The 18,786-nt window shown below is 44.0% G+C and overlaps 1 protein-coding gene across 14 annotated transcripts in view; it reads right to left on the bottom strand.

The window, feature by feature from the left end:
* Positions 1 to 18,786, bottom strand: part of MAGI1 (membrane associated guanylate kinase, WW and PDZ domain containing 1) — a 1,064,730-nt gene that overhangs the window by 262,316 nt on the left and 783,628 nt on the right. For all 14 annotated transcript variants that reach the window (XM_085624690.1, XM_085624691.1, XM_085624696.1 and 11 more), the window contains one exon: positions 4,267 to 4,470. In XM_085624690.1, the coding sequence (XP_085480816.1) occupies positions 4,267 to 4,470 (204 nt within the window). The remainder of the gene's footprint in view (positions 1 to 4,266; positions 4,471 to 18,786) is intronic.

Below are 18,786 nucleotides of genomic sequence, written 5' to 3'. Positions count from 1 at the left end.
GAGGACATCAGCAGGTATCATCTACACGAGCACTTCCGAATCGAACAGATACAAGGCTGGCCATTGGAACTGACAAACCAAACTAATATGGCAGGGCATCCTGAAACTCAATCGAAGAAGAAACCTCTTTTCTTTATTTCAAACTATTAATTTCGAGGAAAATCGACTTTTAAGTTAGGCTGGGAGTATTTCTTTGCTTAGGCTAGTGCTTTTGAAAAACTATGTGCTATATTGACACTGCTAGATTGTATAACAATTTGCTTCCTTTCAGAGATACCATAGGAGCATTGCTCTTCTTTTGACTGTTGCTGAGTTCACCGAATATACTGAAAAGCAACAGTATAGAAAATAGGCCATGGCAAGGCAAAACATGGGGCCATGACCCCAGAATTTAGGACCTTTTTATATGAAACTGGTTATGATGCCAAGATATTGGGCACAATCACCAGCTGAAAGTGAAGCCCTAAGGAGACAAATGCACGTGTAGAGAAAATTCTGCATGGTCTGGTTTATTAAACATAATATTGCAGGACATTTTCCAGAAACAATCAGAATATACTGCAGTACAGGCTTGAAATAATCACTAACCCAGGAGTATTCTCCAAAATTACAAATGCGCAGGTTTTTAACACTAAACATTTCCCAGCATGAAAAAAAAGAAATCTTGTAGTGAAGGTTGCTCTGTAGAATACCAAGGCAGCCCAGACTAGGGGATGATGCGCAGGGGCTGGTGGCCGTGGCTGACGCCACCGGCACCAGTCTAAAAAGCTCGCAGGTATTTGTGGGCGGGCACGCAGGGACCCGGAAGTGTTTAAACACTTCCAGGTCACCAGAAACTGGTTTCGGCCAGACTCCGCCCCTTTAAAAGGGGTGGCGGAGCGGTCTCTCTTCACCGCTAGCTGCCCCCATGGGGAATTTCTAATCTGTTTTTTACCCACCCACCATCCCCTTTGAGGCAGTGGTTTGTTGTTGGTACGAGGTTCTCCTGTTGCAGGTTGCTCTGGGATTTTGTTTCTCCTTTTCAGCTTCCAGGAATATTAAGGACATTGCTGGTGTTTGCGGTCTTGTTTCTGATCAATTGCAATTTTAACCTCAAATTTTCTTACAGTGAATAAATGTTTGTCGTATTTTTGATGTCGGTATCCTTGGTCTGCGGTGGTGAGGTCATGATTGGTGGGACATTAACGGTCCATAGAAGGCATCCTTTCACCCTGGGTTGGTGGGGACAGCAGTCTAAGGGCCCCCCAGGTGGTGCTCACGGCAAGTCGACTAGAGGGTGGAGGAGTGCACGCTGCAAACAGGTCTTTACAGCCAATCCCCGCATAGGCGGATGGGAGCCAACAGCACAGCCCCTTGAAAGGAGGGGGTGGTAGTTGAGGGTGTAGGGGGTGCCCGAGGTAGGGTACCTTTGTGGGCAGACGGGCCCCCTTCACAAGATCACTACGGGGTTGGACCGCACAAGTGGGCCAGTCATGATCTTACTCGTAGGACAATGACTCGTGTATGGTTAGGAATGGCTATGTATTAGCGTCTCTGATAAGGTTAGCCATAAAACAATTAGAAATAATAATGTATGAGGTATTTGGTGTAATAATGTGTAAAATGATGTTTGACATTTTTATCATGTTTTGTGTGCAATAAATATGGCTGGGGTTTTTACGAACTCTAACCCCAAGTTTTTCTGAAAGGAATGTGTGGTGTGAGTCTCTGCCAAAGTGGGGGTGATGGGGAGGGGGGATCCATAGTTGGTCTGGATGACATGTTAAGGGGCTGGGACTCGGCAATACCTGACCATATAACTGGTGGCCACTTTGTCCAGAAGGAGCAGTCAACACTCCTGGCAGAGCGTGGAGACCAAGCATCCCAGGCACTCCAGGAATCCAAAGCCTTGCACTCCTTCCACTCATCCGTCATGGGTCCTCCTGTGGCAAGGAACGCTTGTAGTCCCACTTACACCAAAGCGTAACCTCTGCTTAATAACCTAGGTGAATCCCCCAGGAGACGCTTGTAATTGCGACTTTCCATCGGAGGGCCCATGAAGCATAAGTTTTGCCAAATATGTGTATTAAGCAGTAACACCAAGTAGGTATCAAACAGTAACACCGAATAGGTGTGATCAGTTTATATTTAGCATTCAGAGTGTGTGCAGGAATTGTTTGAGCCCTACTTGAGGAGTGGAATCAGGGAGATAGATCCTTGATCCTGATAAAAAGCCATGGAGATTGGCTAGAGACATGTAGACCGGTAGGAAAGTAGGTACCTTATCACCTAGACTTCCCATTTTCCTCGTTTTTTTATCACACCACCTGGAGGATTGATTAAAAGATTCACAAACCTACTAGGCAGGTATCTTTGACCTTCTACAGAATTTACCTCCCACTGCTATTTAATTTCATCATTATAATATACCATTCAGTGCTCCTGCATATCTCGCAGGCTGTAGCATGTCCCGTTCCACAGTGCAACGGGATGAACCCGATGATGAAGCCTGCCACCAAGGGGCAATCTTGGCGGGGGAAGGTTATCTAAGAGTACAACAGCTTTTCTCACCATTCTCGGGGGGGGGGGGGGGGGAGTTAGTTTACATCAGAAGGTACAGGTCTTTTTTTAGTTGTTGAGTAAGGAGGACAGGCCCTTTTTCGTTAACTTTCCTCTTGTCTCCCCCCGTTTTCTGATAAATTGTGGCTCCTTTCCAGCCATCACTATTTTTATTGTGTTCACCCTAAATACTTCACAATTTTACCAACGACTAACAGCCTTTTCAGTAGTTTAGATTGTTCTAAGATATATAAAGAGCACTGAAAGTGGACAACTGCGATTCTTTTTTGCTGTGGTCGAGAAGTGGAAATCTGGGCACGCACAAGGCAACCACAGTTTACACAGTTCAAACCAATGCAGGGGGGGGGGGGGGGGGGGTCACTGCCTGAAAGCTCATATTTTGCATGGACACCAAAGACAACTGAGGCTGAGCACAGATCAACAGTGAAGAATCTGAAGTATTGCTGGATACCAAACCCTCGCTGTAACCAAAGGCCGTGATGTTGTTAGAGCGTTTTAAAAATTACTAATCTAAAGCAAGGATGGTTCTGTGGTACGTGATTTATTCATGTGTCCCCGTTTTATGTATGATAAATCATTATTTCTGGGGTATACCTTATCCAGTGATCACTGCAATGCCAGGCCTACTGAGCAGCAGTCCGTCTCAGTCTGGTGGTGGCTGTACAAACTTAAATCTTGGAACACAACCCATCACACTGCCAAAAACAGTCTGCACACATCAAACGCAAGACTGGGGGCGAGTGCTTGCAATGTTCAACACTCAGTCCATCATCTCCTATGGTTTTGAAAAGCAAGACAAAGCCATGAATTCTCTAGCAGTGCCCAGGACTCCACAATATAGTCGATTACATCCACCCCATGATTTTTTTAAAACCCTTTACTTACAAAGAAGTCCATTGCCGAGCACCAGCCCACCCACATATCACCATCAACTCAAAGCTCCTATCTGTAGTACCCCCCTCCCCCACGGTAGGACCCACTAAACTTATCCCACACTCACTTAAACCCTTCCCACACTTATGCAGAGCTTAAAAAACTACAGAGAGAAATATGTAAACTTAGAGCCAAATGAGTGAGCTATATAGTGTACTGTTATATGCTAGCTAGGACGCGGAAGGTGACATGGTTCAGGTGACGTCAGTTCAATAATATGAAAATAAACAGAACTTAAAATGTTGACCGAATCAAGGGCAGTTTCATTTACTCAACTATTAATAGCAGAAACAGAATTATGCAAAACATGTGGAGTCTTTAAGGTGAGAAAACATGTGAGTAGAGGGATCAAATAAATTAAAGGTTTAACTAGCAAGAAGACGCTTTTCTAGCTGCCCTCAAATGCATGACTGGTGGCATCAACTGTGACCGTCAGACACGCAACAGGCAACATGAATGTCTTAGAAGTGAAAGAACTACAAAAACTGGGTAAAAATTCATCATGTCTTTTCGTTAAGAAAGTAGTGTTGATTTGGAATAAACAATTTAAAAATATATAAATAATTAATCAAGGCAGACTTACTAAAAAAATCTCTGGTAGCGTCAAAAGTTGAAAGCACTAATTATTAATTAGGTTCCTGCGGAGACCGGCTTTACGCCAAGTCGGGATATTTTTAGCCAGCATTTGAGCCAGGAACCTGTTCAACTCTCCAATAGGGGCCATTGTTACATACGATGCAAAAGAACCAATGAAAACAAACGTTTTCCGGTTACCTGTGAAGCTGCTGTTCATTTCAGGGACGTCATCATCGTCGTTTTCTGGGTGCACAATGCCAGCATTTTGCATGTCATTGTAAGACTTGGACCGCCTTGGAGTTGCGTGCCTGGAGTCGGACTGAAGGTTTCGCAAAGCATCACTGGAAGTCACAATCCCATTGGCTGGACAGCTCGGAGGCTTGGGCGTCCCATAATAGTTACCTAGGCGATAGAGACATTTGCATATTGAAAAGGGGGAAGGAAAAGTACTCTGAACAGCAAGATATTTTCTCCATCAAAACCCATTCCCGAATGAAAGCAGAAATTGTCGCACGTTACGGTTTTTTTTTCTGGACCTGACAAGCAAGGACTTTTTCCTCTCTGTATGATTTGTGTTGGTCTTGACAGTAGCTGTGATGACAGCATTGTTGAGGAGCAGGGAGCGAAAAGCGCTTACACAAAGGCAGCTCCGCCGAACGGCTGAACCTCATCTCATTACATCTGAATTTCAATTAGCAGCCCCGGCCCGTGTGAGCTCCCACACACTGCCGCGGGTTCACGCCGCGCCGGAGTTCATCAGGAAATAAAGCATTCATTGCCCCAATAACCCCGATAAGTGAATGGATTGATTGGCCTGTAATTATGCGGCCGATGCGGTGCTCTTGCGGCTCTTTTTTGAAATTGTTCGGAAGAGGAAAGCTTTGCCAGTCGTCATGCAGCGCTAACTCTTGGACACTCGCCACTTCCGTTGCTTTCCAGCGGGTCAGATAGGGAGTGAACCAGTGCTATGGGAATGGCTGTTGTAGAGTTTCTAAAAAGAGCAGAATTAATTTTTTTGTTTAACCTTTTCCTTTTTTTTTTATTGTTTTTTTTTTTATAGCGCCAACTTCACACAAGGGAATTAAAGCACTGTACATGGAAATCCGATTACATTCCACTAAAAAAAAAAAAAAAAGTAGGCACGTATCAAGGGCCAGATATATCAAGAGGATTTGCCTATTCTGTGTCTATGGGAAAAGTGTATATATGGCCCTAAGTGATGTGCCCAAAAACATAGGATTCTGAGCCGAGGCGACAGCCTGGGTCCCCAGTTGCAAAGATGGTAGCTCTGATCATTAGGCCCCATCTATTATCCCCTATATCTAAGAGTATACAATTTGTACACAAACACAAGATTCCAACAATCCATCAGATTGTCTGGCTTGGCCATTGGAGGCCCCCATGTAACCGGCCCGAGTCCGTTCAAGATAGCAGGCTGACACACGCTATTCCAGCTGGCCCCAAATTAAGAACAGAGTTCCTCAGGAACAGCACTACTGCCCTTAATATTTCACAGGCGTGGAACGAACACACACACACGAACACACACACACAAAATTTCTCTATGGAGGAGTTTTAAGCCTCCGAATGTGTAAGACCTCAGTGGAGAAGTGTGGCTCACTGGTTAGAAGTGGAGAAGTGTGGCTCACTGGTTAGAGAAGGCATACCCTGAAGCAGGGTTCAATTCCGACGCGGCAGGGTCTGAGCCCAAGTGTCCACGGACTCGATAATTCTCACTTCGGTGCCTACTCGAATCATGGGTTCACACTCTGCAACTCTGGGTAATAGCTTGCTTAATCTCCACTACGGCCCCCCCCCCCCGCGGCGGGATGCCTGGCTTTCACCTTGGGGATGCCCAGTACGGGTTATCTCACAGGGAAAAAGCCAGGACGGGTTCCCAATGCAAGCGCCGAGATGCCCAAGGGTAAGTCGAGCGCTATATAAGAACACACATGCATTACATACATACATACATACATACCTCTCCAATGATGACGGCATATGAGATCTGGCGGGTAGATCTTTGGGTAGTATGATGGCACAACGCTGGTAAATGCATCGCATGGCTTTGCCTCGAATTTTTTAGCACACGTTTTTACCACGATTATGCATTTTCACCGCATGCCAATACCACGCATTGTTTTTATATTTTAAAACAATGTATTTGTGGGGGAGGTCCCCCAACTTACCTTAAATGCGTGGTATTGGTATGCGATGTAAATGCATAATCACGGTAAAAAAAAAGTGTGCTAAAAAATGCACGGCAAATGCATAGGATGCATTTACCTCGTTGTAAAGGCGGTTTCCCGATCTTTGGAGCGTTTTCGGACCAGCTTTCTAATGTGAATAACATGGTATTTCTCAGACAGTGATTAATCCATTGATTTCCCCCAGATTGAAAAGTAGAAAAGACTGGCTTTTTATCTTAAAACTATTCATCTTCCCTTTCTCAAGCTTGGCATAAAGCTGGATGATGGTCAGCCTCTACCAAAGAATAACCACACAGGGCGTTGGATGGTCCCCATAATCCAAAGATTACCCAATTGGCCACCAATAGTCAAATATGTGACAGGCAATCATTGTGCAGATGCCTCAAAGATCCTCTTAAGAAAGTAAAAAAAAAAAATGTTTAAACCCACACCTTCCTCCTGCACTTACCATACCACTGCTCTGTTCCCATTTTGTGGCACTTCACGTCACAAGGAGGGACCACCGAGCAGTCCCTTTAGACCCTTGAGAGAGTGTGAGGCCAATCAAGGGCCATATTCCGCAGCTTGTGGCGCTAGGGCCCTCCAGGGTTCAGAAAGCATCAGATATCTGCCTCATCTACCAGCAGAGCCTTTAAAACACTGCAGCACACAGGTAGACTGGGTCGAAGGTTACAAACAGGTAACACACAGGACAACACTGGAAGCCCAGCACCGCTGGAGTAACAAAACTTGAGGGTGCCTCCCTGCAAGGCACGTGGAGGGGCCCCCTTCGGACTCAATCAGGACCTCTGGAGCCAGAGTGCTGTGCTGAGGGGGCCCCCTGTAGCCTCAGGGCCCCCCGCACTGCGGGAGCCTGTGTTACGCCCCTGCCCAGCACTGATGCCATGGGCAGCCAGCAATGGCCTCCATACACACTAATCCACCCACCTCCTCTTTTCATTGGTTGAGCCTTTATAAAAGGACAATGCATGAAAAAAGGAGACTGGATAAGGGGCGGGTTTGAGCTTCTGTTTTGCTTTCTTTGAACCGTGGGGCAAAGTAGACAAAATGCTTTTCTGAGCCTATCTTCAAGATGGCGGGATGTTGTGAACATCCTTCACAAAGTAGTTGAGGGATGTTTTGTAAAGAATGAGAGCTTGCTAAAGCCACTTTCGAAAGTATTTAAGAACAGCGGAACAAGGACACAAAAGTATACAACGCCAATTGTGAAAACGCCTTAACTATTGCAAACTGAGCTTCACAGTCAGACGTGTTTGTCTCCCCTCAAGCGCTGCTCAGTCACGTTGAACAAACTTTCCCAAAGAGGTGAATTCCAGTTCAATCTGAACAGAGCCCAGTATATAAACAAATACCAGAAAGGCAGAAACAGTAACAAACTAAGATTAAAGGCAAAGACCGACACAATGTTGAATGAAAAAGCACTATAACAATTTAAACCATCATCTACAGAGGAAAACAGAGGAAGTGGGGGCGGCAGCAGGAACAGTGCCACAAATATTGATAAACAAGGTGGTGGGAGAAAACAATAGCTACAAACAGAAGCAAACAAGAAAAGGGGGCGCTTTAAAAAGACAAATTAATTTTCTCTAAAACAAAAGAGCAACAATAAAAAAAATATATAATCAAGATATAAAAAAAGCACACAGCAAGCCTCTTCAACAATATCATCTACAACTACTTCACCACCACCCTTTCGAATGCAGCTAGAGACACTTCTCTAATGAGCTGTCCCTCAAACTCACACTAACAAATTAGAAGTCAAGGCCAAGCATTACAGTAATCCTAAAAAATAAATGAAAATTATTAGTCACTCAAAAACAGTCCTAATTGAACACCTATGCTCACATGACATTGCAGATGTTTGTTCCTGCAGATACTGATGCGAAGTAAATGGAGATAGCTGCACACTGGCACAAGACCTACAAGATCTATATACACCCTTTTAAAGGGATGCCATGGTGTAGTTCTGACCCAATTCAGAAGAGTAGATGCGTCGAAACAAGCTCTTAAGTTTGTTCCAATGATTTTAGGTCGGAGAGTTTAGACAGAAGAGCGTGGACCTCGGTCTTGATCAGCAACACCAGCGAACTCGAAGCTCCAATGATCTATTCTACCACATATCCTTTCCAATATTTAAGACAGACCCCTTCTTGGTACAGTCCGATTTACACACACAACCTCTATTTACACAGGAGCACCCTGTATGTAGAGTACCATATTTTGAAGAGTACAGACAGCTTTACAATATGAACAAATGAATGAGTCCTTGATGACTTCTTCCCATCCCTTAATACTATACAATAATACACACCTGCGACTTGGCCATCATGGATAACCAGATCAGTTTATAATCAACATACAAAAGATTTGTGAAATAGAGAACTACACCCTAAATGTAACAGGATCATAAGAATCACGAACCATCACTTGAGGTTCATTCGCAAATACAGGCTTGACCATCCTAAACAGTCCGCTCCATTCACTGTCCCATTATCACACCACAAGATGAAGTAGATATATCTACATACAAAGATCCAAATGGGTCAGTCAACTGGGATATCGGACAGCAAACGCCCCTCAAATTAAAGACAAATGAAGGCAATCACCCCAGCGATAGGAGGCATTTCCAAACTCTTGATGGAGTGAAAAAGCACTTTAAGATCATTCTATGGAACAGGCTCCCCCACAACCGAGATGAATACAACTGGTACCTTGTCAGCCACCATTACCCATCATTCTCTAGTCGCTTAGTCACACCTGCCAAGAAACCTCTGGCTTTTTCCATGAAGCAGTAAAATATGAAACTGTTTCCCTGAGACACCACTGAAAATGAAGACAGCTTTATCCCCCCATCCCTGGCTCTGAAGATCTCCAAAGCCTTTCTTGGTATGCATCTGAACCCAGATTTCATGAAATGCATAACCTGAAAAGGACTGATTTCAATGCAGAGAAAATTATTCTGTGATTGTTTCAAATTATTTAATTAGACAATCACAACATTTCCTCATTGACTTAAGGGTTCCACTAATAAATGAGATGAAAATAAATAATCCCCCACAACTATGGATGGACATTATTCTAGTTGTGTTTGAGAAAATCAATTGCCTTTCCTGAACTTGAAAACACCTATTCCCATTTGTCCTAAGGCCAATACTATAATAATCAAATTCTGCAACAACCACCAGGCTCTTACCATTAAGACTAGCTCTCTCTTTATGGAAGACTATTTGTTATGTTTGTTCTCGTTAATACACTACATGTCAAAAGCTGACACTGGTCTTCAGAGAGCACACTCTGTCCTGGAAATGAAGCCTGAGTAATCGGCCTACAAGAAACTGTGTTTAAGCCTTTATAGATCGAAGGGCCCGAGGAAAGAGGTACTTTAATAGATATCAGAAGCCAAGGCGGCTGCTCTGTTTGAGCGGAGGAGCGTCACTCCACTAAGAAAAGCCCTAGGTCAGAGCTGAAAAATAAAACAAATAAAGTTTATTTATTACCGTTTTATTTTTCAGCAACTGACCTGTCCTGAACGGAGTGACAGGATGGGAAGGGGACAGCACTACTGTGCAGAGTGGCAGCAGCGGGGAGCTGTGCACTTTAAAATGTGCAGGTCTGTTTAGCTGGCCGGCTTGTGACGGCCAGCCAGACATGCGCATTTTAAAAACTAACCTAGCCGTCTTAGACGGCTGGGTTGGAGAAAGTGCAGGCCTCCAGTGCTCTTAAGAGCGCGGAGTGAGGCCGCTCCCTCCAATACTGGTGCTCGTGTCATGATGCTGAGAGCAGAGCCAAGATTGATTATGGGAGTTTGCTGCTGGGTCCCGCATTGGAGCCTGCCAGAAGACCAAAAGAGGACGTCGCAGAGGAAGATTTTTTTTTTTTTGTCGACCACCCCTTCACCCTCTGTACATGGTAGCCTCCACTGGTCAGACGATGCTGAATACAGCAGCAGTAGTATTATGGGTATATGGTCTGCTAGCGGCATTGGATACCTTTTCACTTTCCTATAACTTTCTAATACCAGCGCTCATCTTCATTAAATGCTTAAAAAAGAAAATTTTGGCCAACTAATATTCACTCGCCGATAAGTACTTAATTTTTAAGATGAGATTTCTTTATTTTAACAGTTGATCAGTTGTTCATCTGCCAGATCCTAAACCTGCCTAGTCAATTTAGAGAAATAACCTTAAAAACTGTTGCACTCGCTGAATTTGAAAAAAAAATATTTGAAAGCTTTCTCTGTTTGGAGAGGGCTAGTTCAGGCAGCTCTATAAAAAAAACGTGCTGATAAAATGCACTAGGGGATCACAAGAAATATCGCGATTGGCGTTATAGCAACATCGCTGAAAATCACACACCAATTAAATCAGAATTCTGCATCTTTTTAAAAACATATGAATAAGTGCTAAATTACCAATTACACACTCAATATGCAATGTTGTGTTAACCTGAGAGCTTTTACTTTATGTGTGATGAACTAAAAAAAAGAAACCCGAATTGAGTGGGCATTTTGGAGACGTTTTAAATTAAATACCTTTGCCAAAACACTACAAACTAAAAAGGTATAAAAAAAAGGAACACACTTTTTTCATCAACATTACCCTAATGAGGGCTATGTGCCAAGAATTTTAGTACATCATTTTAGCAATTGGCCTAGCCATTTGCTCCCTTATCACCCTACCTCATGAAGCTAAAACTAGGGAAAATAGCAGAAATAGTCACATTATACAACAATGAATTTATAAATATAGATTTCTAGAGCACGACTGATACCCGTAGGGCATCAAAGTGCTGTTACAGATTAAGCCAACCGCAAAGCAGAGGAACCCCTGACTAAAGGCTTTGGAAAAGCCAGAGTATCAGGACGCAGATGTAGGTTCATACAAGTGTTGTTAAACATAAAATAGGAGAAACCACAATAGACTCCTAACTGTAGGCTCACAATTGCAGGTCAATGCTTGAGCACAATGGTCACTTGGTTCTCGTCCAACAAAAATTCACATGACCATCAAAGAATCCAAATGATGAGCATGAATTTTATTTAGATATCCGCTATATATAAAATATTACTGTAGTGTAGGACATTGAGGAAATATCCCAATACATTGTTAAACATCTTCGAGATCAAATTTACAAATTGTGTATCCCAGTAATTAACTTCGATGGGTTAGTATATTTAGCAAGACAAAAATGCTCGCAGACCCATGCATTCTCTATTTCCCCATGTTCAATTTCTAAGGGTTCCAACTGAGACTATTAAAGGTGCTCTCATTTCATTGTAATCATCTGCCTTTGTTTGTAATCGCGTCCCATATATCTTCTACTAAAGGCCAAAGTGATCGTGAAAATGTTTATCAACCTATGCAATTCAGGTCTTGTGTGCAATGCACCTTATTCTTTAGAATCAAAACTTGTTTTGGTCAGTTTGCATACCCCTTTTGGATGTAGCCTTTTTGGCAATTATTTTTTTCTTTATAATTGGTAGTCAATTCCTGGCATTCAATTTGCTCCAAAACTGTACATCCAGGTTATTGCAGAGCACCTCTGCCGCATCTAAAATGTATTGGAAATGTGGTCTAAAAACATTTCGTACAATAAAACAATTTGACAGATAAAGTATTCTTCAGTTTTCAAAAAAACTTGATTTGTTTATATAAAACCAAATGAATAGCCAAAAGAACTGGAGAACCAGATCATTATCCATTCTTCATTGAAACTCATGTTATTCATGCTTCCATGCTGTGTCGCATGGTCTTCGAAATAAGCACCTTTTCTCAAAATTAACATGTTTATTACAAAAAAATGCTGAAGAAATTCACTTTTACAGTAGGGTAGCATTCTGTGAATACTCTATATAACCTTAATCTTGATCAAACACCGTTTGACAGATTACCAAGATCATTGAATTAAATTCAAGAGTTCTCACCTGCTTTCAAGTTTCTAGGCACCATGAAGAGAGAATTCATTCAGCAGTCATATCCGGGCAAAGACAATGTGTGTTGAGAGAATATTGACTTCATCAAGAGCTGTGCACAAACTCTGATGCAAGAACTACAGGATGCAAATTACACTTGCACTGGGTGTCTGAGGCTCTGCAACCAATTTAAATGCAATAAAAATGGGGGAATAAAATATGGAAGTAAATCACCTGATATTATGCCCTCCATGTTCCCTTTGTTCTCAGAATCCCCTGTACCTTTTTGTTTTTTTAAGAATCAATTGGTGTGGCGGACGGACTCTCACTACAAGGGTTTAAATGACGAGCACAATGTCTACTCTGAGCTGCAGTATTAAAGGAGTTGTGCATGTTCCACGCTAAGGTGGGAACAACTCAGGTTCCATTAGAGGAAACAGGCAGGAAACAATCTGCTCCTGTTAACAGTGCAAGATGGAGGAGGGGGAGAGGGGGGGAGAGGGGGGGGGGAGAGGGGGGCGGGCGGGGAGGACAAAATAAAACAAGCATTGAAAATGCAATAGGACTTGCCTTTAATGAAGTCAAAGCCATTTGCTTTGCTATACAATACCATTAGCAAAGCAAATGGCTTTAACTTAGTCAAGGCGAGACCTATTGCATTTTCAATGAGTGTTTAAACTGTGGCTATGAAATGACTACCTGTAGTTTAAAAGAAATATGGGATCGGTCAGACCTCAAATCTCTGACATCCCTAGTGGTCAGCCACGGCCAATAGGATACAACCCCAGTCCCTACGCTGCAAAGTGACAAACTGTGTCCCCGTGGGTAGATGGGGGCAGATGTGGTGCCCTGTGATACTGGGAAGGCCAGGGATGCTACAGGCTCGTGGTAATGTCTCACTGGACATCATCTCTGCAGCTCTCGACCTCAGGGTGTGCCCAGTCACTGACCAATGGTATACATCGGCTCAGAAGAAGCAGCCGGTGCAGGGCGGCATTCCTTCCTAACCCACGCTGAGGCCTTTGGTACCAGCAGCTGGTGAAACGTCACTTCCTGTTCACGGTTTATTACACGCTTCCCCAGGCTGGTTAACAGGCGTTTCCTTGACCATGTCAACAGTTTAATATTTCACGGGCACATTACAAGAAGGCGAGCATTGTAGGGCCCCCAGGGGGGGGTGAGTTCCGTGATGAAAAGCAGTCTGTGACGTATGTACTTTTAACAAAAGAAGCACGGAGTAGCACGGCCAGCAGCTCCCGCCATGGGCGAGTCTTTGCGAGTTATGGCTACTGTCTTCCTAGCCATGGCCGTGCTCTTTCTTGCCTGTTGCCGTGGTTCTTGAAGCAAACAGATTGAAAAGTCCCCGTCCAATCGGGGCAGGGGGGTGCTCAGAAGAGGAGAGGGGGCTCTGAGGGGGAGAAGAGAGCACGGCAAAAATGGAGGAATAGTGAAGAAATAATAGGGGGTACAGTCAGAGAAGCACGCAAATACAGGAAGATGGGGGAAAGGAGATATGGAGGAAGGGAGAAACAGAAAGAAAAAGGGAAAGAGAAGGACGTGGAAAGGAAGAGAGAGAAAAGAAGCAGTGGTGCGCGCGCACACCACAGAGGGGTGGGGGAGCCTGTCGTCTGTGCTGCGCTGATGCGCGTGCTAGACTCCGGTGGGAATTGGCGGAGCAAAGGCGAGACATGCGCCCGCCTTTGCCCAATTGCGTGCCTTATTTTTGTAAAAGAAACACACAAAATCTAATGGCAGCCGGCGAAAGCCTGATCACATGCATGAGCAGCTTTCAGAACCCTGCACAAGAGGTCTACGCACTGCAACAATAGGCGCGAGACCCAAAAATCAAAATACTAGAGGGATCCAAATGTGCCACTTTGCACAAATCATAACTCTTCTCCATTAGAAAAAGGACATGAAAGAACTATTCAATTTCCATTGTTTGTCAAGTGCTGCTTCTATGCTTGCCTTCAACCACAGGAGTCCTGTGGACTCTTCCCAGAAACCAAGTGTCCTTAACCGAAATGTTGACATAAAACAGCCATAAAACCAGCATCTCGAAGTTTAAAATAGGGAGAGCAGATTGGTAATCTGCTTTCACTATAAGGGCCAGGTATCTTAATTCATGGTCACCATACAGAGTATGAAGTCTCCAGGCCATGAATTCTCTCCCATAGAAATTATGTTCTGGGATACTCTATCAACATTCAAGCTGCAGATCACAAACAGTCGACACTCGAAGTGTAAATGGAACAGTAAACATCTTCAGGAGGTAAAAGAGAGTAACAAGTCATGTCTCAAAACACAATACTTACGGAATAGGAAATAGGATTTGCAGATACGTCATTTTAGCAATAAGAATGATGTTACCTGTTAAAACAAGTTTTTCTCATGAGAAAAAGTGAAGAGATATGATGCAAAAATGTAAGGATCTGAAAGATCCCTTGGACAGAGGAGTCAGACATGGAAAAAGGGCTTTTTGTATAGAAGAATTCTCTAACAATATATGTTTTATTATTGAATGAAAAAAAGAAGCCCAAGTTGCACTAAAGCCATCACATGTCCTCAGATGGCGGTCAGCGTAATGCAAGGTAAAACAGGAAGATGAAACAGAAGAATATTACAGTAGGAATGTGTCCCAGGAGATGATCCACAGCGGCGATGGGGGTTAGGGGAAAACAAAGTACCAATATCCAAAACATTCACAGCACCAATTCCCTCCCAAGCAACCCCCCCCCTGCCACCCCACCCAAGCCCCAACATACGTGACCATCCCATTTATGTACAATGTAAACTCAAACAGCCCCAAGGACCCGCGGATCTCCAACAATATTTGTCAATTAGTCAAACTGAAGGTTTGTTCTGGCTCTTAGAATACATTCAAGAATGAGCTACAACAAACACGAAAATGGCTTTCAGCATTTTGTGAAATTCTGAGCCACAACGAATCAAGCCACAGGCCCGTGTTCTCTAGTATATGGGGTGGATACAGAGCAACAATCTGAAAGGCAGACCTGGTCTGGGACATGTAACATTATAAAATCTATTAAGCTCTGCACGACAAAATGACCCTGGTAATATCAAACTGAAATGAAAGTCCCTTCCCTTGGGGCAGTGGAGGATTTCTTTGTTTCAGTTATGGGTTTCAACAGAACCATCAGAAATGTGAACCTAAAGGCAAACGGATCTATGCAAAGACTACCAGGTGGAGTATGCAAAATTGATCCTACCTCTGTGATGGGGTCGGGTGAACCTTGCAAAAGTTACTTTATAAACACTTTGGTCCGGGGAAAGTAATATAGGAAGACATTAAACAGACTGCAGAGTGGATAATCCTAACCTTTCACCAAACTAGTAAAGCAAAGGGGACAATGTTTTTCTTAAGGATAAAAATATCCAGAACATCAAGATCTACCCCAGAGCACCATGTATGATGTCTCACTCATTCTAATTGCAAGCTCTTTGGCTCAGGAACTCCTCTTAAATTCGCTCTGCAGTGTTGTTCTATATAAAAACTGATTGAGTGAAGTTTGGTACAGGAAAGCGTAAAAAGCCACAAAATTGCCCATGCCCCTGTTATACGGATATTAAGCCAAGCCTCTTCTTAAGACCATGCCATTCCTGCAAAGATATGCAATAAAGCAGATAAAGAAGAAGAATGGATAAAAAATAAAAAAAGGAACATTTTATACAGAGGAATATACAATAGGAAATAAACAAATGGGAATTCAAAGAGGAGAAAGGACCATGTGGACAGGTGGCTAAAACACACACTCCATGCCTAAAACATAAAAAAAAAACAAATCCTGCTGCAGTGCAAAAACAAGACAAACATGATTTCTTTCAAAATGAATTGTGTACACAGTGCACGTATGAGATCAAGTTCCCAGTCGCCTTTTTAACCTAATGATGGCCACATTTCATGAAAGATTAGTAATCAGTCCCTTCAATAATAGCCTCTGAAAAGCGTGAGTCCTTGTTTGAAAAGCAAACTTAGCATACCACTTCATTGACATGGTGTGTTACATATGCTAATTTCTATCATGAAATGTAGCCATCGTTAGGTTAACACGCATTGGCATTGCCAATAGGTCTCGCCTTTGGGACTTTATAAGTGTTTAGCCATGCAGCACATTTTCCTGGGTGTTGTGCAGCCAGACATTGAAGAGCTATTCAACTGCTACACACTAGTAGTCTGATTTAGAAATATATGCTTGCAAACGGGAGGATGAAACAGGAGGCGGGACAAACTAGTTTCTAAAAACAGAAGAGGGTGGTAGCTGATGTTGGAGAGCATCACAAAATGGAAGCTCTCAGATTTGGAAGGGCCTTCTGGCATAGCAGCTCGGTGCAGTGGGGTCCGCTAAAGGGATCTGGGGCACGGATGACGGAAGGGGTAACGGAGAGCAGCAGCTGCCATACCTAGCTTGCCCTTTGCTACCCCTTTACTACCAGGGTCTCATCAGCCATTTAGGAGCTCCAGCAATAGAAGAAAACAGGACAAAACCTGGATTAGGAGTGCCGTGGTTAATTGTGACACATGAAATCGTTTACCGTTGGTACGAATTGTCTGCACCTTCTAAGTTTTTTAGGTCTCGGATAGCGTAGGCTGCGCACATGCGCAGTCTCGCTGGCGAGATTTTATGTTTTTGGGTAGTTTTCACTAGTGGGGATTAAGCCCCGCCCCTCTTTTCCATTGGCTGGCGTCACCGCTTATGCTAAACGGTGGCCAGCCATTGGAAAAGAGCTTCCAGTGATGTACACTTTTCTCTTTTAGAGCCGTCCCACTTGGACCGGCTCGTCTGACTTCCTGCTGGCGTAAAAGGTTTCTTATCTTCTTTATGGGGCGAAACGGATGGCCCCATGAAGAAGATAATAAACCTTTTACGCCAGCAGGGCAGTCCGTCCAAGTGGGACGGCTCCAAAACAGAAAAGTCTGTCGAGGACAGGCACGTGCAGCAAACTCCATCCTGGGCGTCCTCGTCGACTTTCACCCTGGTCATTCGGAAATTGCGGTGCAGTGAGACGCAAAAGCCCACGGCTTCACTTTCTTTTTTGCGCATTTGGTGCTCACTCACTGATTCTGCAAAAGTCATATCTCTGTAACGTTTCCTTTCCAAACTGAAATAAGGAATGAGATGTAAATGTGCCTTCCCGTATGATGGAGTCCTCCCCCCCCCCCCCACTTCTATCCCCTCTGCTCAGTGTTAAAGTTAGAAAAAAAATGATCGCGGTGTCCTGCAAGAGAAATTTTAATTTCTCTGGCGGGGCGTGTTGCAGCTTGAGCTTCACAATCATAACCCCCCACGTCTCCCCCTCCCTCGACCACAGCACTCCAGCACAAGCCTGGCAGGCCCTTCAAAGGCTCCGGAGCGGGCACCAGCCCATGGGGGTCCTACGCCATGTGCTGAAACAGCTGCTCTGAGGCGGCTGGGCAGACGCAGGCCCAAACAAAGGGAGGAAAGAGGGTATAAACACACACAGCCCCCTCCCAGGCAGAGCTGCTGTTCACCCCTGTCCAGGGGCCCTTCAACACCCATCATTGGAAACTCAAAGTAGGACCCAAACAAAACAAGCAGCAAAAAACATACAGCCCGAAAACTCAAAGCGAATATCACACGCTCTGGCGGGCCGTAATGCCCCGCTAAAGCCTGACCCGGGAATAATCATCAAGGGGTCGTTTAGGCTGGTTTGTAGGGGTGGGGACGTCTCTCCCCCTTTTTTAATTAAACAAAGTAACTTTCCCAGCGGATTAAGGGAAAGGATAAAGGTGTGATAACATTTTAGGAAATTGTTAACCTACCTGAAAAAAGACTTTTCTTCCCGGACACTGGGGGAAAGATCAAGGGGCTGTCTTCTGTAAACACCCCCCTGCGGGTGATGTGGCCTTTCCAGCTGGCTGGCTCTTTCGAGTAGTGCATGGTTCTCATAGTGCAGCATGGCCACCCCCGACGTTGTAAGAAGTGTTCCCTCGGAGGACGAGGTGTCCCCTCCGACCAACAACAGAGGCGAGTGTGTGCTGGTTTGTTTCTTGTATTAGATTACCACAGTCCTTATTGATTGATTAGTAATGCCTGCCGGTCAGAGTCAATCGAAGGCAGCGGTAAAGCTAAATATGCGCTTGAGACAATCTAAGGCTGGGCGGCCAAAACAGGGCACTTTGTATTTAAGGTCACTGGATAACTTCATGTTCCCCACTCTTGCATTGTTTTAAGATGCCGATTTGTTTCTGCTGAAATTAATATAGTCTGAAAGCCCAGAATTTGAGGTTGTGGCCTAACGGGCAGAGTTGGGGAACAAGGATCGAGCATCGGCTCAACATCCCGCGATTCTGGGCAAATCACTTAATCTCCCTACCAACAAGCATTACAAATGCAATAGGTCTCGCCTTTGATTAAGTTAAAGCCATTTGCTTTGCTATAGAATACCATTAGCAAAGCAAATGGCTTTAACTTAATCAAAGGCGAGATCTATTGCATTTTCAATGCTTGTACTAAATATATTAGCAGGTCAATCCTGCTGATATTTACCAGGTGACAAGATCAGTTAACTAGCAGATGTAGATTTTTGGTGTGGTAAGCAGCAAAATGCTCATTA

This window comes from Triturus cristatus, chromosome 9 (assembly GCF_964204655.1).
Source record: "Triturus cristatus chromosome 9, aTriCri1.1, whole genome shotgun sequence".
Lineage (NCBI taxonomy): Eukaryota > Metazoa > Chordata > Amphibia > Caudata > Salamandridae > Triturus > Triturus cristatus.
This window is presented reverse-complemented; position numbering and strand designations above follow the sequence as displayed.